The sequence below is a fragment of the Glycine max genome, chromosome 4, assembly GCF_000004515.6.
Source record: "Glycine max cultivar Williams 82 chromosome 4, Glycine_max_v4.0, whole genome shotgun sequence".
Lineage (NCBI taxonomy): Eukaryota > Viridiplantae > Streptophyta > Magnoliopsida > Fabales > Fabaceae > Glycine > Glycine max.
The window spans coordinates 257,532-279,014 of record NC_016091.4 but is presented as its reverse complement, the minus strand read 5'-3'; the positions used below and the strand labels follow the sequence as shown (position 1 = coordinate 279,014).

The 21,483-nt window shown below is 30.3% G+C and overlaps 3 protein-coding genes across 4 annotated transcripts; 2 read left to right on the top strand and 1 right to left on the bottom strand.

Moving 5' to 3' along the window:
• Nucleotides 1–350: 350 nt before the first annotated feature.
• Nucleotides 351–1,533, top strand: LOC100789873 ((-)-isopiperitenol/(-)-carveol dehydrogenase, mitochondrial). Of its 2 annotated transcripts, none has more exons than XM_014774384.3 (2): nucleotides 351–491; nucleotides 654–1,533. In XM_014774384.3, exons 1-2 carry the CDS (start codon nucleotides 430–432, stop codon nucleotides 1,441–1,443), a joined length of 852 nt encoding a protein of 283 aa, XP_014629870.2. In that variant the 5' UTR covers nucleotides 351–429; the 3' UTR covers nucleotides 1,444–1,533. The 2 variants fall into 2 exon arrangements, with proteins under 2 accessions (XP_014629870.2, XP_040870653.1); XM_041014719.1 differs by having other exon boundaries at nucleotides 361–491; nucleotides 645–1,533.
• Nucleotides 1,534–10,727: 9,194 nt separating this feature from the next.
• PIP2-1 (aquaporin PIP2-1) lies at nucleotides 10,728–12,170 on the top strand. Its single transcript, NM_001354197.1, has 4 exons — nucleotides 10,728–11,052; nucleotides 11,148–11,443; nucleotides 11,518–11,658; nucleotides 11,734–12,170. The coding sequence occupies exons 1-4, from the start codon at nucleotides 10,782–10,784 to the stop codon at nucleotides 11,851–11,853; spliced, it is 828 nt and encodes a 275-aa protein (NP_001341126.1). The 5' UTR covers nucleotides 10,728–10,781; the 3' UTR covers nucleotides 11,854–12,170.
• A 4,632-nt stretch (nucleotides 12,171–16,802) lies between these two features.
• On the bottom strand, nucleotides 16,803–20,175 carry LOC102659876 (uncharacterized). Its single transcript, XM_006577833.3, has 4 exons — nucleotides 19,925–20,175; nucleotides 19,683–19,823; nucleotides 18,047–18,255; nucleotides 16,803–17,917 (listed from the first exon to the last, which is right to left on the bottom strand). The coding sequence occupies exons 1-4, from the start codon at nucleotides 20,001–20,003 to the stop codon at nucleotides 17,189–17,191; spliced, it is 1,158 nt and encodes a 385-aa protein (XP_006577896.1). The 5' UTR covers nucleotides 20,004–20,175; the 3' UTR covers nucleotides 16,803–17,188.
• Nucleotides 20,176–21,483: the final 1,308 nt, after the last annotated feature.

Sequence of the window (21,483 nt, the reverse complement as noted above, 5' to 3'; positions counted from 1 at the left end):
TCATGTTTCCATTAGCAATAAATTAAGAAGCTACCGGGATTGACACAACATTGTTAATTCTTGGTGGTCACTTTTCTCGAAGATCGCTTTTAATTATATATGCATAAAATGCCTGTAAGATGATATTGCAAAATTAACAATTTATAATTTATTTAAATAATGTGTAAATAAAAAATGCACTCATGCTTAACATAATACTATTAATTAGCTTAATTTATCTAGGTATATTGAAGATCAATGCATAATTGAATTATGCTTAGCTTGCCACTGATATTTAATTTGGTCAGTAGGTGGCAACAATGAGAGTCATGTGTTGATTTTAGCCTCTAATCATTCAATACGTACAATTATTATCATTTATTTATCCAACTAATCTTGCACGAGTCTTAATTAGATTTTAATGTTTGGGCGGTTCTTCTTGCATTAATTATGACCGATCGATCAGAAAAGCAAACGCTAGAATACAAAGGCAGGGTTGGTGAGGAACGAAGGTAAGAGGAATTGATACGTAATTGTAAGGCCAAATTTCCATTATAATAGCTTGACTCCACAAATATTTACACCCATATGCATTCATAGATAGAATAATATATAAATATAATGGCGGAATTTACATCCACCACCACTAACACTAACAGTAACAGCGGTCTCAGGTTGAAAGCCAAAGTAGCCATAGTCACCGGAGGTGCAAGTGGCATCGGCGAAGCGACGGCGCGTGTGTTCGCGGAGCAAGGCGCGCGTATGGTGGTGCTCGCAGACATCCAAGACGAGCTTGGGAATCAGGTGGCTGCGTCCATTGGAACCCAGCGGTGCACCTACATCCACTGCGACGTGGCAGACGAAGAACAAGTTCAAAACCTCGTCCAATCAACGGTCGACGCTTACGGACAAGTGGACATAATGTTCAGCAACGCTGGGATCCTTAGTCCCTCCCAACAGACGGTGCCCGAACTGGACATGTCCCAACTAGACAGGCTGTTCGCGGTCAACGTACGGGGAATGGCGGCGTGCGTGAAACACGCGGCGCGTGCGATGTTGGAGGGGCGCGTGAGGGGAAGCATAGTGTGCACGGCGAGCGTGGGTGGGAGCCACGGTGGGCCAAATGCGACGGACTACATAATGTCGAAGCACGCGGTGTTGGGGTTGATGCGTTCGGCGAGCGTGCAGCTTGCGGAACACGGGATAAGAGTGAACTGCGTCTCACCCAATGGGTTGGCAACGCCGTTGACTTGTAAACAGCGAGGGATGAGCGAGGAGGAGGGGCAAGAGGTTTACCGGAAATACGCGAGATTGCAAGGAGTGGTGCTCACGCCCAAACACGTGGCAGACGCCGTGTTGTTTCTCGTCTCTGATGACTCCGCCTTTGTCACTGCCCTTGATCTTAGGGTCGACGGTGGCTTTACTTTGCCTAGTATATCAATTTCAAATTCTATACTATTGTAAGACATTGAAGCTCTTGCCAATTTATGAGCAACAACATTGGCTTATATATTGAGTTTTAGCAATAATGTGACATGAGCCTACAATTTCAAATCTGAGTTGGTTGTAACACCTCTTTCACTTCTGGCTTGCAATTAATTAACTTCATTGATCATGTTATGGTAACCAAGCTCTTCATTCCATTTAAGTCCCTGGAGAAGACCCCATGCCTCAGTTTCTTTTTAATTTGGATTTGGAGTGCCTGTCTACCATTGCCATTGAGGCTTAGCTTGAATGAATCTTCCAGACTCCCTACCACCTTGTTTAACTCTAATACAATATCTGTCTCATAAGATATTTCACTTATATTTTTTTTATTTTTTATATGCTAAAAAACTTGTTTGATCACTTATTTAATAAATAAGTTTTTCTTAATCGTTTTTAACATTTTTAAAAATATTATTTGAAATAGTATTTTTTAAAACTCTAATTTTTAATTTTTTTATTTTTTATTTTTATCTTCGATACATTCATTCAAATTTCTCATTACTTCCTTAAAATAATTATGATTTTATTATTTTTATATTATTTTATACTTTAATTTTATCAAAAATTCATAATTTAATAAATTAATTTTTTAACTTTCAACTTCCAATAAGCTTTTTAATTAATTTTATCCAACATAATATTAATCTCCAATTATCTAATTACTCATCCCTAAACACGTGATTTTATCAGCCATGCCATGTCAGATAAAAAAAAACTTTCTCAAATCTTCTCAATCCTTATACCCTAAACTCCTGATAGAAATATAAATTTTGGTTCAAATTAATTAAGAACACCATTATATATTTTGATTCAAATAAGTAAATTTCAATTTAGAAAATCTCGCAACATTTAATTTATTTATAAAATTATCATTATTTTATAATATTTTACAATAATTATATATTATAATAATGATCTTGATAATAAATTATTATTATTATTTTACCTTATATACTATAAAATTGAATGATGATAATAATAACGAATTATTATATTTTGATGAAGATTAATTGATTAATTGATAATATTTATATATTCAATTAAAAGTTGAGGGATAGGTAATTAGCAATATTTATGTTGTGAACATTGGATTCTTCCTTTTTCAAAAAATATATAATATAATTAATACTACTGGAATGTGAACAATAGTCCTCGGGAGCTAGAGCTTCTTCCTCTGCTGGATCGTGTTTTGAAATTTTGGCTATGTTATAAAGATCAAAGTTCAAGATTGTTCACCTATGTATTCTTTGGAACTTTGGGATTTTTAATTTTTTTTTCGTTTGACTTGCTTCATTTTTTATTATATATTTATTTTATTGTTATTGAATTATTTTATTTTTTGTTTTATAGTTTCATCTTTTTTTAAGGTAAATTTCTACCTTTTTCTTTTTTCTCTTGGAATAGTTTTTAAATTTTTTTTGTTTAATATTTGACATTTGACATATGCATGTTGATATTGTTTTTTTTTTTTTACATAATTCAACTGTTAAAATATTTAAAAGAAAATTTTCACATAAAATGAAAAGAATATTATTATTCTATAAAAATAAGGTTCAGTTTACATAAGGATCGAAAAAATATTTAATTTTACTTAAGAAAAAACAATATTTTTATGCTATAAAAATAAGATTTAACCTCTTATTTTTCTTTTGTCTAGACTACTACTATTTTTAACTAAAATAAGATTATTAAGAATGATAAAATTCTTCCTTTTAAATATTTAGCATAACTACATATTAAATTGAAGTGTCATATTAAATTCACTTGTGTGGTAACTCATTGATAAAATCTTTTCAATATTTAACTCTTCGATTTCTCAATCATTTGTATCAATGCCAAATATGTTAGCTTAAATGGGATAAAAACAAACACTTATATCTCATCTACATTTTATTTTGTTAAGTAAATTACACTAATTACTTATCAGGTATTATGAAATTACATCAATTTTTATTTTTATCTTTTTTCTTAATTTTCACAATAATTTTCTTATAGCAAATCATGGTGTAGTGTTTTTTAAACAATTAGGTATTGAAGAGACAAATTAGAATAAAAAAAGGGGTGATATTCTTTTCTTCTACTCCCTTAATTCTTACCAAATTACCAATTATGACGATTATTAATCCCAGTGAGAAAGGATTTACAAATGTGCCTATCCACCTCACAATGTGCCCAGTCGACCTACATATATTTGGTGTATCAAATGTAGGAACTTGACACAATTTTAATGAGTGTTTGACCTAATCCTCTCAGCACACTTTTGATTTATAGACTTCAAATATCTTTTATATTGTCTTCCAAAAAAAAATATCTTCTATTAAAAGTAATTATATTTAAATCAAATAAAATTATCATAAAAATAAAATTTCTTTAATATAGTTTCAATTCGTCATTTTGTATCGTTCAAGTTTCTTTTTTCTAGCTTTGCCACTACTTATGATACAACACTCCTTTCAATTATCCATTGTGCTGAAACTGAAAAGGGTCATAGTCATGTGTATATAGTCCCAATATCACACTCGTCACTAACAAAGTTATTCAGTTGGTAAGACCAAATTCATCTCTCCACTCTGAATATCTGCGCAGCATCGTCCTCGACTGTGTCTTCCTCACTCTTCACCGCTTGCGAGTGCCACCAACTGACCTCCCCTCCTCCGCCACCAACTACGCCTTCAATGAATTATGGATTCAAAATTGCCCCACATTATGTTCAAAAGTAGTTTTACTTCTAACAAATTAATTTATCATATTTTACTCTTTTTTTATAAAAAAATATGAACTTTATCTTCTGTAATTTATTCGTTAATAAGAATAAAAATAGAGGTAAAATTTGTTAAAAAATAAAAAATTTAGGTGTAAAATTAACAAAAAAAAAAGTTGAGAGTAAAAAATATAGTTATATTAAGAACAAAATTATGAAAGATAAAATTTATAAATTTTTAAGAAAATAGGAGGTAAAATATGTAAAATTAATTTATTAAGAATAAATTTGCTAAAATTAAAAGGTTAAGAGATAAAAAGTGTAATTAAATTTAAAATAAAATAAATATTACACTGGTGATAATGTTGACTACTGGTTGTGATATTAATCCAATTTGAAATGTGTCAAAAGGCATGTATTAATTATTGAATACTGCTGGTACTAAAAATCTGGGACAAGTTGGAAAGATAATTGGGATAGGGGTTGGTGTTATTAGTACTGACTCAACACATGTTACGGAGGAGTCAACACCAAACTGTTACTGCTCAACGATTCCGAGTCAACTCAGTTTCTAAACACCCGAATCGCCTCCCTTGACGTCTTCCATCTTCCCCATCATTGCTCATGCCCCCTGGAATGGGATTCACTTGGCTGATTTCGTCTTCATTGCAGATAAACTGGATTGTGACACGTTTTGACCACACAACATAACGTCCTCGTATTCAACTGCTGTTAGATTTCCATGCCTCGTCTTGCATGGTGTATATATTCAAAGTAAAGCGACGAAAAGAGGGTCAAGATCAGCCGTAAGTGCTAATTGAATTGTACAGGTATAGGTATATACTTTCGAATTTTGCATGGATTCAACAATATCTTTTCATTACGTACTATTATTAGTGGGTGCAATAGCGAGCACGCTCAGTCTGTTGGGCTGGGCCAGGTCGTGTTATCCTAAAAGGCTAAAACCTCATTGTGCAACACGCCTTTCTTCTCACGCGTAGGCGTAGGACATGTTTCGACAAACGGGAATGCTACCATTTTTTTATATGTAAGAAAATCTTTTGCTTTTATTTTATTTTCCTACTTTTCTTAAATTTATATCAATAAAAAATTGTGCTTATATACAATACACGGATAAGATATTAGTTACAAGATGTTTTGCTATGAAGGATTCACATATTTGTTAGAGTTTAAATTTGATGCTCGACCACTGAAAAAAAAATATTGTACTTGTTAAATAATGTAATATCACATTATTAAACAACAATATAAAGTAGGGGTGTTCACTAATCAATCTTTGAACTCAAATTGACACATTGATGCAATCAACTTTAGTTTCAGATTTTTAAGTGTTTGGGTTGAATTTAACTCAATCCATTTAAATCTATTAATGTACAGGTGATTTTTTATTTTTGAACTCGTGAATTTAATTTGTTGGTGTGGTATTTTATTTAATTTAATGTATACATATAATTATAAAATACAAAATATTTAATGACATGTTTGTGACTAATTTAACAACAAATTAATGTCCATGTCAAAGAAATTGCAGCATTATATGTTTAAGTTTAAAAAAATCTTGAGTATTAATTGTTTAGTAAGATAAGTTAGCCGTAGATTTAGCTAAGAGGATTACTTATTGTTACTTATAAAATATTATTCAAATAATAAATATAGTATCTTTAGAACGTGCATTTAAATTTAACTAAAAAAATACAATATGTTCAGAATGTGTTAAAATTGATAAGAAAAATAAATTATGTTTCTTGGAATATTTAAAATAATTTTAAAAGTTTAGAATTGATTGACCCAATTCAAATTAATTTATTTGCAATCAGGTTGGTTTTGTTTGAGTTTAACAAGATCACACAAACCCAATACAATTTAACTTGTATAATTTTGTTAGAGTAATGAATTTAGGTAAACTTAATTTAACTTGTGAATACTATTAATATAAGATTGGTTTCAAATATATTGTTTATGTAGTTGTTTTTTATGTTGTCATTATTATAAGATTGTCATCTATTTTTAAATTAACAATTTTTAATAATTACTTTAAAAATTATATCAAAAATATTTTTTAATTGATTGATAGTAAACCAATTTTACACTTATAACATATCAAAATCACATTTATAACATTTTATTTATCAACTTTATAGTCATTGCTTTTAAAGACAGTTGTTAGCAAAAATAAGAGAGAACAACGTTAAGAAATCAAATTGTATATTTCACCATAACAAAATACAATGTAATACATACACTCTAAGGGAGAATAGTGTAATTTAATCTTATTTTAAAAGAATTTTCAAAATGATTTTTTTAAACTCGACGGGATTAGCAATTTGTAAAATAATGATTAATGAATTATCATTTAGTGAGATATTGAAATGGTTTGGTTATTAAATTTTAATTAATAATTTTGTAGTTAAAAAATTAGAAAAAAATGAGAATTAATTAATTATGATATAAAATTTATCTTAGTTGTCAACATTTCTAGCCACAATATTATTTATTTATATAAAAAATTTGCACTTTTATTTTTTAAAGTTTCATTCACGTCATTTATTTAAAAAAAAAATAAAGAACTATATTGAAACATTTTTAGAAATAAAAGGCTTAATTAAACATTGTAAAAAAGTTACGCTTTACAATGAATAAATGTTTATTACACTCTATATAAATGAATATCCATAAATAGAAATATTCTGTAGAGCTGCGAGGGACAGCAATTAGCAATAGCATAGTAGCATGCCAGCTAATGTCACGTGACGATGACGTCATCCTTTTATATTATGTCCATTGCTCCTCATATATGACATGTCCTCCACCCTTTCACTTTCTATACTCTTTCCCTTCAATTTTCACTAATAATAGTATAATATCATAAATTTTAAATTTATTTTTTAAAATTAAATAATTTTAGTGATGATATATACGTTCAATGATAATAATTTAATCGATGTCACTCGTGTAAAAATTTGTTTTAATAATGACACTTATATATAAAATGGATAGAATGCTTTGTTGATACATACTTTATACTAAAATTAATATATCTAAAAATAAATTTAAATTTATTATAGTTAAAAAACATCTAATATTTAAACGAGTGTTTATAACATTAATTTTTCTATACTTTGAAGTTTACCTTCTTAAATTTTGTCATCTATATTTTATCAATAATATATAGTAATATCATGTAATCATTTTAGTTCACAGTATTACTGTATAAAAAAATCAAATTATTCAATTAAAATTCGAGTCAAACTTTATCTTGAGTTCTTGATAAATTGTCTTATTTTCAATTTTAATAATTTTTTTATTGATGAAAATACACAAATTATCTTTTATTTTAAACTCCTTATTAACATCTCTTAATTCTTTTTATTTCTCTCTTCCAGGCATATCATAAATTTTATCATAATTACAATTTTTTCACTTTTTTTTATTCTCTCTCTAGATATTGAATAACATATTTAAATGTCTATCAAATATTTTTGTTTTTTATTTGGATAAATGGATTCCCATTTCATGTGATTTACATTTTTCTTAAAGAATTTCACACTCGTTTTTTTGGTCTCTTATTTTTGAAAATCATTAGAGGCAATATATATATATATATATATATATATATATATATATATATATATATATATATATATATATATATATATATATATGTTAATTTAAAATTAAATATAAATATAATTTTTTTGGATGAAATATGTTTTTCTTCCCTAATTATATATCGATTTCTTTTGTCTTGAAGTAAAAACTTTGATAATTCAGGATTTCTTTTCAGCCATACTATCAATATATTTGAATTAATTTTTTTCTGGTAGAATATTTTATGGCCTTTTCCACAATGATAATTGTATGGAGTTTTTTTATTATCTTGTTGATGATTAATCTTTCTTAAAAATTTTGATTGATCAATTTTAGCAAGATTTTTTATTCTAGTTATATTTTTTTATTCATAAAAAATTTAAATATAAGACCTTTTAAGGAGATGAAACTTAATTACACTCGATCAATAATATGTTGGTTGATTATCTTATGTTTGCTTCTTTGTTTCATAATTTTTTTATTACTTTGTGCTTTATTTATATCATGTTTATGTTATGTTTCACATAATTTTTTTTTTGTAGAACTGTTTTTCCTTTTTCTTTCTTTTTTGCCAAACTTTTCCTTTTGTATTTAGAGTTTAAAAAATAATTTTTATTTTTTAAACGTAAATTAATATCATATGCAATATCACATATAATTATTGTATCTCGCATATTTTATAACCTGGAATCACTTTTAATCAAAATGAAACCATTTTTCATATCATCTTCAACACTTTTTGGTGTGAAGTTCAACACATTACTTGCTTTATACACCTTCGAAAAAAGTAAAAAAAGTTTCATATGTGGACATAAAAGTTCAATATAACCGAGGAACAAAGTTATTCACACGTGATAAATATTAAATATTAAATTAAAAAATATTTTTAATTACATTTTTTATCCTAATTTTTGATAAATTATACCCTCAACAAATTAATTTGATGTATTTTACTTCTTATTTTTTTGAATAAAGTTGTAAGCTTTATTTTTTGTCATTTGTCCATTAATAAGAATAAAATTTAGGGATAAAACTTGCTAAAAAAAAAATAATTGGGAGTAGAATTTAATTGACAAAGAATGAAAAAAATGAGCGTAAAAATTGTCATAAAAAAATGTAATTATATTAATAAAGTATCAGCGTAATACATTATTAATAAGTTTAATCTTTTTAATAAATAAGTTAAGCTAGGTGAAGTCTTTATGTAGATGTGATATAAGCCATTTGACGTATTTTCACCCTAATCAATTGTATGATACCAACCCTGTTTATTTAGTCTTGCATGAATCAAACAATAAATGAAGCGTAGATAATAGTGTCTAAAAAACATTTTATTTACGCTTTGCATATTAATAGAAAATGTCATATCGTGACAAGCAATAATATTTGTTAAGAAGTATTTGCGTAATACATGTGATTTCTCAACTTAGAAAGGAGTATATAATTTATGGAAAAGACATCATTTTCAATGGTAAGTATCCCCACTGAATCTTTGTGCTTATTAAAACATTGATGCCGTGGCGTTGATGGACAAGGACAAAGCATTCAATAGATGGCAGCGTAGAGGCAAGTTTGACGGTGGTGCTCAGTCTGGCTGAATAGGGACCACAGTAAAAACATTTGGGTTGAGGTGAGAAATCACTGACCAGAAAAAACTGGATCATCCTTTTATTCAGCGGAAACTTTGAAATTTGATTTGATTTGGTACTTAGAGGTGAGATATTTCTATGATTTTCGGATATTAGAAACCGTATTTTTAGAAGAAAAAAGGAAAAATTATAAAATTGGTCCCTCACTTTATCTCTAATTTTAGATTTGGTTTCTTTATAATTTAATTTATAAATTTGATTTCTCAATTTTATAAATCCCTGTAAAATTGATCCTGTAAATCCGATTTAGACGATGACCATTAATCTTAGACGTTGACTGTCACGTGTCAACGTCTGAGTGTGGTTCCATGTAAAAACTCCATTTTTTTAAGGTAAAATTACACTTTTGGTCCCTCAGTTTTAATTCAATTTAGATTTTGATCTCCCTATAATTTAATTCACACATTTGGTCCCTCAATTTTATAAATTTCTTTATAAATTATTCCTGCAAAATTGGTCTTTTGAATGATTTAGCCACTGGTGCTAGAGACATGGTAGGTCTTGATAAATCTTGCACTTCTTTTTCATCGTAAGTTTTTCACTCACTTGGAACCTAGAGAAAAATCACTCTTTGTCTCTTTTCCAATTCTGGGGTTTTTCAACTTGAGAAAGTGGCACATAAATCTTAACCCGAGTTTAAAATTTTCAGATCTCTTACTTTAACAGGTTCTGTAATAACCCCTTCTTTTTTTTTTCTTTTTTCGCTCTCCCATGCGGTATTATGTGTATACGACTGCTTAATGGCCTATGTATGACAATCATATTTTTGTTTGAAATTTGAAATACAACTTCTCCAATAATGAAATTTGACTGAATTTATAAAGGGATTTATAAAACTGGAGGAGCTAATGTGTGAATTAAATTATAAAGAGACCAAAATCGAAATTAGAGTAAAATTGGGGGACCAAAAGTGCAATTTTACCTACAAAAAATGAAACATTTACAGGGAACCACTCAGATGTTGACACGTGGTAGTTAACGTTTGAGGTTAACCGTCAACGTCCAAATCAGATTTCCAAGATTAATTTTGTAGGAATTTATAAAATTAGGAAATTAAATTTATAAATTAAATTATAGGAAGATCAAATTCAAAATTAAAGATAAACTAAAAAATGAAAAATACAATTTTGCCAAAGAAAAAATAATAAATGAGAGAGAAAGAGAAATGAGCGTTGTAATAGGCTGACCTGACAAGATGAGGGCGGACCCATTAGATGATTAACGGTCACATGGTCACGCTGTTGAACCCTGTCCTTTCCAAAGTTGCCCTTTATTTGTTGATTCCAAATTTGCCCTTGTCTGAACTCTGGCATAAAAAAGCATCAACGCTTGAATTCTCTCGCAGCTCATCGAGAATGTCGAAGGAAGTGAGCCAGCAGAGGAAGGACTACGTAGACCCTCCGCCAGCCCCCCTCATCGACTTGGCCGAGATTAAGCTCTGGTCCTTCTACAGAGCCCTCATCGCCGAGTTTATCGCCACACTCCTCTTCCTCTACGTCACCGTCGCCACCGTCATTGGCCACAAAAAACAGACCGGACCATGTGACGGCGTTGGCCTTCTCGGCATCGCATGGGCCTTCGGTGGCATGATCTTTGTCCTCGTCTACTGCACCGCCGGCATTTCTGGTAACCCCCCACCGCTTCGCTTCTGCATTTCTTTCTTCTTCTTTTTTTTTTTTTTACTTACTTTTTCGTTTTGCGGCGTCAACAACATAACTCAGGTGGACACATCAACCCTGCGGTGACTTTTGGCCTGTTCCTGGCCCGCAAGGTGTCTCTCATTCGTGCCCTGTTCTACATGGTAGCGCAGTGTTTGGGTGCTATCTGCGGTGTCGGGTTGGTGAAGGCCTTCATGAAGCACTCCTACAACTCCCTCGGCGGCGGTGCTAACTCCGTCAGCGCTGGCTACAACAAAGGCAGTGCTCTGGGTGCGGAGATCATCGGCACTTTCGTCCTTGTCTACACCGTTTTCTCGGCTACCGACCCCAAGAGAAGCGCTCGTGACTCTCATATCCCCGTATGTTTCTTTTCTTTACTCATGTTTATTGTTGTTGTTGTTGTTTGCAAATAAAATGGCGTTAATTTGTGCAGGTGTTGGCCCCATTGCCCATTGGGTTTGCCGTTTTCATGGTTCACTTGGCCACCATTCCCATCACTGGTACCGGGATTAACCCAGCAAGGAGCTTCGGTGCTGCTGTTATCTACAACAATGGCAAAGTTTGGGATGACCATGTATGCATCTATTGTTTACCTCTAACTCATATCATTCTGTTATTTAGTTTATTAAATAAATGCGTTTGGTTGCAGTGGATATTCTGGGTTGGACCATTCGTGGGAGCGTTGGCGGCGGCGGCGTACCATCAGTACATCCTGAGAGCAGCGGCTATTAAGGCCTTAGGGTCGTTCAGGAGCAACCCTACCAACTAGTTTACTTCATCCATAGACAGACCCTTTATTTTGTGTTTGCATTCTGTATGTGTGTATGCGTTTGATGTAGGAGAACCATGATGATGACCAATTCGTCCTTTTCTTTCTTTTGTAATTTACTATTTATTTTTTTATTTCTTAATTTGCTTTTGTTTGTATCAGAGATCATCATGATCATTCATGACCGTTATTTACATTATTGTTTTTATTATATTCTACTTGCCCTGTGTGTGTGGATACTCGTGTTCCTCCATGACCCTGCTGCTTCTTCTTTTGTTGTTCCTTCCTAATATCTGCTTTTGTCTGGTCACACTTCAAACATAAATTCCTTCTCGTGAACACAACGCCACAGCACACCACAGCATAGGGATATCCTTCTTGTTAACTTTTTCCCCTTGCGTTTAATTATGCCAAGAATTTTCTACCTAGTATGGGTATATACCCCTATATTTATGTGGGCATTTAAAAACGAATATGTCTTGGGTGGTGCTGGAAAATAGATAAATAATCACTTACTATTTACACGAATTATCACCGTTTTATACAATTCGTTTGCACAAAACGATATGAATCTATCTTCCCTTCTCGTGCACTACTATATTTTTTATATCTAAAAGGAATTAAGTGATTTCATCGTAAAAACAATACGTAGAGAGAGTCTTGGAGAAATCTTTAAGTATAACTGATGCGACCTTCATGCAAAAGTAAAACTAGATTTTAAATTAAATGTAACATGGCAAAACTTCAGCATTTTCCCGATGAATGTAAGTTTAATCAAGATAGGTAGGGGTTTGTGTTTACATGCAATCAAGAGTCCAAAGCAATTAGACGACTAATAAAGACTTAAAGAGCATTTTTATTTTTAATGGATACAGTTTAAGCAACTCACTTAGAGATATCTTCTATTTCAGATATCATGTTTCATCAGCTCATACACATCTGACTCTAATATATTTAAGTAACCCTTCAATGACTCACTTTTATACTTATTTATTTCAATTATGAAAAGCAAACAAAACATAAACTAAAAACATGAAGAACTCACGATGTAAAGCATAGTCTTTAAATAATTTGATCTGACAACCTTCTTAGCTTGTCATTAGAGAAATGTGTTGGCTAGCTAGAATAATTGTTTGAACTTAGATGGCATAATGAATGTGTGAAGGGGGAGGTAGAAAGTGGTTAAAGAGTGGGGCAGAGAGGGGAATTTGGGGGGTGGCACATCTGGCTCTTTAGGAAAAGTATGCTAGAAATTGCTACACATAGCGAAGGGTTCACGGCTTTCGAAAGAGTGGGACTGATACCCAACAAAAAGTGATAAAGCAGAAAGCTGAAAACCTTGAAGAAAAGAAATAGCCAGGCCTTAGCCAACTATGATCACGTGGCTCCAAGAGCAAGGGTGGTGGCACTGGCACGGCATCTTGTTAGTTTGGCTTTCGCAACAGAGAGATAAAATACTAGCCAATATAACAGAATTAATTTATTTGTTGAAATAAGTATTTATTTTAATAAAATTAATAATTTTCTATTTTTTAATGTGTTTATTTAAATTATTTTTATTTATAAATAATAATTTGCTATTTTTTTTTCTTAAAACTATTTATTTTAAAGTTATCTTTTTTAAAATTTAAACAAATTAACTTGTTGTACTATCTCCACCAGAGTAAATACTAACTAATTCATTGTTTAGGGATACTATTATTCAACTATGGATTTTTCAATAATTTTAAGAAAATAATCATATTTTTACTAAAATCACAACATATTTCGTAGATAAATTTGCAAGAAAATGAAAAATAAAATCATAAAATTCTAAATACTTAAAATTGTAGTGTATTAACATAAATTGTTATAACAAATAATAATAAATTACTAAAGACTACTTTCAATCAAAGTGTTGATATGTTTATTGAATGACTTAAAACTATTAATAATTGAAAAATAAAAAACTTTTAAAAATTTAATAATACTATAGAAATTTTTATTTTGAGGTAAGAACAACTTAAATATATAGATAATTTTTAATATATATATGCCTTCGTAGTGCACAACGGTTTGGCCACAATATTGTTAGGTACATAATAATATAATATGTGTGCTTCATTCAGTGACGTTAAGTATATTTTGCATTATTATGATTTAGTTTTTTTTAAACCTGTGTAGAATAACATATTTCAATGACAAATAGTAAAAAGTTTGGGCTACCATGGTCCCCTCCCGCCCCAAAGAAGCTCTGGATACCAATACTATTAACAAGTCTCCTAAACATATAAGAAAGTTGTAGCCACATTAAATTTCATTTATAGCCTCTTAAGTTGGGCAACGCGTGGCAGGGCACATTAGTAAATTGGGCTTTGTAAGTTGTTATTGGGCTTGGTTGAGTGAGTTGATAGAGGGAAAATAGAATGAGCCGAAGATAAGAGAGAGAAGCGATGTGGTGAGCTTGGAAAAGAAAAAGTTAAAAAATAAATAAAATAATAAGAATAAGTCGGCTCTAGATTTTTTTTCTCTCTCTCTTTACATTTTGATTGATGTACGTGAATGATCGAATTGTGGTTTCTAGAGACAGGGTTCAATTGTGCAATATGAAAGAGCTAAACAATAATTCTAATATTCAGAATGGGAGATTTCTTTTTTCACTTTTCTATTTGGATACGTTTTTCATTTGGTGGTTGTGCTTTAGGTGGGAAAAGACATTTTGATTTACTGAAAAAGTAGTTACAAAACAAAAGGTGAGCATTTTCTTTATATGATTTTGTCAAAAGATTTTGGTATTGCACAAAAGGCTTAAATTTACGAGTTGATTTTGTGGTTGATCATGTGATCAGATTGTGCTAAAAAGATGATTATTATTAGTTGTTGATTTCTTTTCTCCTTTTAATATTATTATTTATTTATTTCATTTCTCCTGGCATGACACGCTGCAAGGATTTCATAAGAGATATTGATAACATAAAGGATACATTGAAGCTTGAAGTTAGAATCATAGAACCGTGGTTTGTTGAAAGTAAAGATAAATCTAAACAAGCTGAAATTATTATCATGGATGAAAATGTTGTCTTATTTAACTTTCTTATGTTGTTAATTGATTTTGTATGATGTTATAATAATTTATGTTTTCGGATTATTATCTTTGAACATAATTGATTTTGTATGATGTTATAATAATTTATGTTTTCGGATTATTATCTTTGGACTATGATTTATGTTCTCACATGTTGATAAGATTCATGTCCTTATAAAAAATGAGGAGTTAAAGACATGAAAATTTACTCTAAAGAAGAACAACACTTATAAGATGCATAACTTTAAAATTGTAAACAACGAGAGCCGGTGTAAGCTATGTTTGCATTCATATAAGTTGATTTTTACCAGTGTCGTTGTTGTTATAAAACAGGACCTGCGTAATACCCCTTTAAAGACATATGACTTTATTAATTTTGCTAATATCCTTGCTAGAACCTACCGACACAATCTATTAGTTGGTAATGCTATTTATTTGAATTAGTTTCAGTATCTTATGTTTTTGTCTACAATTAGTTTTATGTAGTGAGGATGTATAAGAATTATTATCTCTTTTTTTCCCTTTTTTCTTTCATATTTTGGATGTCATTGGTGCTATTCATGAAGTTGACTTCGCACTATATTTATAGTAGTCTATCATGAAAGATCTAAGATACAAAAATATCTCTATCTATTTTATTATTATTTATGTGTTTAGTATGAGATTTACATAATTAAAAATTCTATTTGGTCATAGTGGTCAAACTGTTACCTATACTTTTGGGGATAACCCCTGTTTACAATTGGTGAATTATTTGAGAGAGATTGGTGCTGAGGAGACCGTGGTTATTACGTTAACACATGCCCACATCAAAGAGACACAAGATTTTGCATTTTTTATTTGGATTTTTTTTAAATGGTGGCTTGGTCATATTTTTTTTCTATTAATCATCTAACTTATTTCCTATTATTAAATTGACAAGAGTTTACCCAATTACAATAACTAATATATGGTAGGGTTCAAAGTTGTTGATTAATGAATTATTGCCTGAAATACAATTTAAAGAAAGACCAGTTACTTTGTCTTAGCCGTTACGTTAGGGTGACTCGAGAAAGCTTGAAAGGGAATTCCGAAAGCCCTTAAGCTTGAAGTTGGATAGCTTCAAGCCATGCAGGAGGAATCTGAGTTGTAAAATAAGGAAGATTGTTCATCAACGCTTTCAGTAACTAAACGAAGAGTAAGCCAGGTGCGTAATCAAGTTCCCGCTGTCTTCCCTTGAAAGGGAGTTTCGGTTCAGTTCTCCTTTAAAGAAGGTTCTCTTCGGTAATTTAACTAGTTAGTAGGAACAGATTCCACCTAAGTAAGCTGCTCTCTTTTCTTAGTATGTAGTTATCATGGAGATTTGTTTATCGTGCTTAATCTATCTACATTGCAGGTTTTTTGACTTCATTGCCCTTGAATTCTCTTATATTATGACTCCTACACAATTATTCTTGCTTTAGGGGTCACTTCATCTACATACTATCTACTCTATTAAAAAAATATATTATATTTCATATATCACTCCATTATATATTTTTTCACATGATAGTAAAAAATTACTCCCTTAACAAAAATAATGTGATTTATCCTGTTTATATACCATATATTTGCCTATCACATGTTCCTCTATGGTGGTTGTTCAACTTTATGTTATCAACATATCCAAATAATAAGGTAAATTTAACAAATAATAACCATACTAAACTACTTATAAAAGTAACAATACTAAACTAAATAACTATTTTCAATTCATCATATAAAATTTAACTTCTATACTTATCCAAGCCCTGGTCATTGGACTAGTTTATCCAATAATTTGATGATACGCTACGTGCGATCAACCAAGAGAAGAGGGTATAATCACGAGACTTACGAGGAAAACAAAAACTTCTCAAAGGTTAAAGTTTATCATCTTTTCTTAAACTGAGTATTTGCACTCTGTGATAACTAATTACAGGTACCACCCTGTAATAAAATGCATAAAATTTACAGGAATAAAAAATGTGTATACATTTAGAATAAACCGAAATAAGTTCCTCATTTAGAATAAAGCAAAAAACAAAAATGCATAAAATTTACAGGAATAAAATGTGTATACAGTCAGAGATACAAGTTTTCAAACAATTAAAGTCCAAATCCAATGGAGAAGGTGCATATTTCTCTACCGTAAGTGATCAGTATGTGTTCGTATAATCTCTAAAACTAGAAAATATTGATCCGCGCATGCATTTATTCAGTAACCTATTCTATTTTTAAGCATTAAAACTTATTAACGAATTTGCTGAACAGTTATAATAGTTCGTCTAGCAAAGATTTGATATGCAAATTATCAACCTTGGAGTTGATAGATAGCATGCTTTTGTTGAGTTCTTCTGACTCGAGCTCGAGCTGGCTCAAACGACCTCTGATCTCAGGAATTCGTGTTTTAATATTAGCAACCTCCTGTTCTTTCTGAGCCAAACTTTCCAACTCTGATTCTAGCTCTTCTCTCAGTGACTCCACTTGGCCACCAGAGTTATCCTTTTGTGCTTCTACCTCCTGGTACCTATTAATGAGTTCGATATTCTGAGCTAGTTCATCGAGGGCGCTAGCCAACCAAGCCACACTAAGTTGAGCAGATTCTACATCCTTAAGAATAGCCAACAATTCTTTGACTTTGGACTTGCTTAATTGCATTACTGAGGAGGAATTATGTAACTCTTGCACCACAAAGCATACACACTCAATGTAATATGAGCGCATAGCAACTGATTCCAAGTGGCAGTTTGCTCCTATGTCCCCATACTTGTGAAGGATAGATTGCAAGATGGAAACAAAACTTTCTTTTATTTGATATCTTCCAACTTGAAGACGGGCTTCAGAATTGGTCACAGACTCGGTCTCTCCTTCATCAACGTGGGTGAATATTGGAACAACATTATGCATATGAGATGCAATTTTGTCCTCACCATGATCTGTTGGCATTGGGTTGGCAATGTCCTCACCATCCTTGATTGGTTGGTCTTTTTGATTGACAGGCTGCAAAAGAAACACATATATGCATGCAAGGCATGATTTGAGTTTAATTTGTGTCACTATTAGTTAGCTCAAAATTAAATTACAAGGCATATATACATGACATGAGACACAAGAGTGACCACTACCTACCTTTACAGCTTGGATATGTGTCTGAGGAGAAACGTGCTCATTGTTTTCTGTCTCCACTTTTTTCTTCTCAGAATACTGTGATATTTGTGGTGAAGCATCAGATAGGTAAATTGCCCCAACTTTTGAGGCAGGAACACTGTCAAGAACAGGGGGTTCTGGTTTCAAACCTAACTTCTTTTTCTTGACGAGCTTTATAGGAGGAGGAGCACCTGCAATTAGAATTAATGGACGGTCAATGGATGGTTAAATTTATTTTCAATCTGCTAAAATATTTGTGTGCCTTTAAATTTTGATAACCACTTTATTACTTACTAATGGCACATCAATTATTTTGAAATTGTAATATGTGAAAATTAAAATTAATAAAAATATTTTTAGAGAACGAAGATTAAATTTAATCCTATTTATGTGAATTAAAAATATATTTAAATCTTTTTATGCATAGTCATCGTACAAAAAATTATCAGAAAAACCTTGCTATATTAGTCATCATTTGAAGTATACGCTTGTGACGTGGACAGTGACTTCATATTTGTGAACTCATTAATAGTTCACAAATTAGTCAAACAAAACATGAATGCATAGAATGTTTAGTCAAATAAAACTAATTCATAGTTAATTAGTCAAACAAAATGGCAACAAATTAACTTATGGAAAGATACCTAACTTTATTCTCATTCAGTTAATCGGATCCATTTCCAAATAAAATTAACAAAGAAGAGTCTTAGTAATATACTTTCTAACATAATCTTCCTATAACACACATTTTACTCTCAATTGAAATTTATAAAAAATTATAAAATTAAGGGAGACATTAAATGAGTTAAAAAACCCATCAAAATTTATAATTTTCAATAAATTTAAATCAATAATAAAAATATATTACTAACATTTCTAGTTAATTAATTAATTAATCCGATTGTAACACACAATTTTAAGTTAACTCAGAGATGTTATTTTGCATGACATGATTTGAATGAGAGGACAAAGATTCAATATGACGGTAAAATTAAAAAAATCTTGAGTTTGCCACCGAGATCATGACTCATTAATTAATTCCTGAAAATCTCATTAGTTTCATGTGATTCAATATTTAGATTTTTATGTTCATTCTATTTTCATTTTAAAATTAAAATATTTGATTTTTTTTATTTTAAAAAATACACAATTTTAATTTTTTCATTTTAAATTAGAAATATTTAGTCTTTCTATTTTAAAAAATTATAATTTTATCAAATTCTCAATTTTCTTTATATTTTATTTTTTTTTAGTTCAATTAAACTCTAAACATAACATATTTATTTAAGATATTATCAAAAAACATTTAATTAATTACAGAATAAAAATAAAATATAGAAAAATTAAAGATTAAATTAAAATTATAAATTTTCTAAAAGATAGGAATCAAAATTGTGGATTTTTTAAAATATGAAGACAACAAAATTACAAATTTTTTAAAATAGAAAGATCAAATATCTCAATTTTAAAATAAAGGATCAAAATTATAAATTGAATAAAATAAAGAAAACAAAACCTATTATGATTATAGATTAAAAGAGAAATATGGATTTAAAGAGAGAGTGACACTAATAAAATGGTTCAATATGAGATAAAGAGAGAGAAAGAGGGTATGTACCCGAATCTGATAATCTTTTGTAACAATTGTCATCACACTCGTGGTAAGGATTAGATGCTTTAGGACAACCTGGGTACGTTCGTTTTTGGTTATTTATCTTTTTTGCAAGCTGACCATCTGTCACAGTACTTGGGCCATAACCTTAAAAGTTTTGAGATATATATATATATATATATATTAGCATCAACATATCGAGGATGGAGGAGAAAAGCATAACATGCATGCAAAAATAAGTAATTAACCTGAAGTCTTGGTGGTTTGGGAGCAAGCTTGGGTACATTGATGGTAAGGATTAGAAAGATGTACACAGCTGGGAGCCATATTCTGTTGTAAAAACAATAGCAAGGGATAAACTCAACTATTAAGCCAATGAATCGGAAATCAAGGAAGCGTCCATTCCTTATATTGCCATTGCCCGACGACTGCAATCTTTTTGACCAAACTAAATTCCATAATCAACCTTTTGAATATTTTCAATTTTTATTTTAATATATTGTGTCAAAGTCTTGTCTTCTAGACACTCACGTCGCGCGCCAACAACGACCATTTTTTAAGGCTTAATTTCTCCTTTTGGCATCGGCCGTGATTAAAAAATATACTTGCAATAAAAACAGTTGAGCTCTATAAACTTAAAAAGACAAATGCTAAATTCTAACAAGTGTTTTAGGATGTTGATTAAAAAACTCATAAGTAGATTTTTATTAATTAAAATACATAAAATTATATTTTTTACGATTTGTGTTTTTTTTTATGATTTTTATAATAAATTTTTCCCCTCTTAATTTCTTAGAAAACTAGTTAACAAAACGCTAAATTTAATATGAAGAATGATACCTGCTTTGAATACTTTATTTGCACCTCTCATTTTTTTTTATCATATCATTCATCATATTTATATATTTTTTTCTCTTTTTTCTTTCACAAGATGTTAACTAGAATTTGGAGTGTTTAAATATATTTTTTCCATTTAATAATGGAGAATTATATCATCATATTTTAACAAAAATATTTTGGAGATACAATACTAGTAAATCGTATTAAGATTTTTTTGCTGAATCTAAATCGTATTAAGACTATCCTAACTGTTAAAGATTTATGTAAGTGATTTGCATCATTATATAAACTTAAAAGTGTTGCTGGTGTAACAGATAATAGATAAAAGAGACAGAACATGCATTATTTTTTTTTCTTGACTTACACATTAAAAAAAATTAATTAACATTCTCATTTATATTAAAACGGTTATTACTTTATTAACGTGTCCACAATGATTTTCTCATTTATGTGTGTGAATGATTTTTTTTTTTTGTCGGTGTGAAAATTATTTAAGACAACAGTTAACTAGTATTTTAAGGATTTCAAGTGAACAAATTTGTTATTTCATACAAGACTTTTTGTTTCTTTTCCATTTTCTTTCCACGTGAGTAGAGATATTTTTATGTGACTCGCCGTTTTTCTCTCCTAAATCAAATAGGAGAAAGTTCACTTTTCTTTAATTTCTTCCAATTTTATTTATTTATATTTCTACACCAGGATTGTAGTGTGTGAACTGTGAAAGCAATAGATACGAATGAGAAAGATGCTTCAAAAAGAAAACCCATCCTCAATTTACAAACTAAACAACGAAATGGTTACGTAACGATAGCATAGGTTGATCTGATGGTACGTAAGAAATGATCTTCTGGGAACCAATCACATAAATTGAAACACACAGCGATTATACGTGTTTTTATCTCGGTAATTAGTCTTTCCCTCTGCAGATTTTTTAGCAAAAAAGAAAGAAAGAAAAAACCAGCAATGG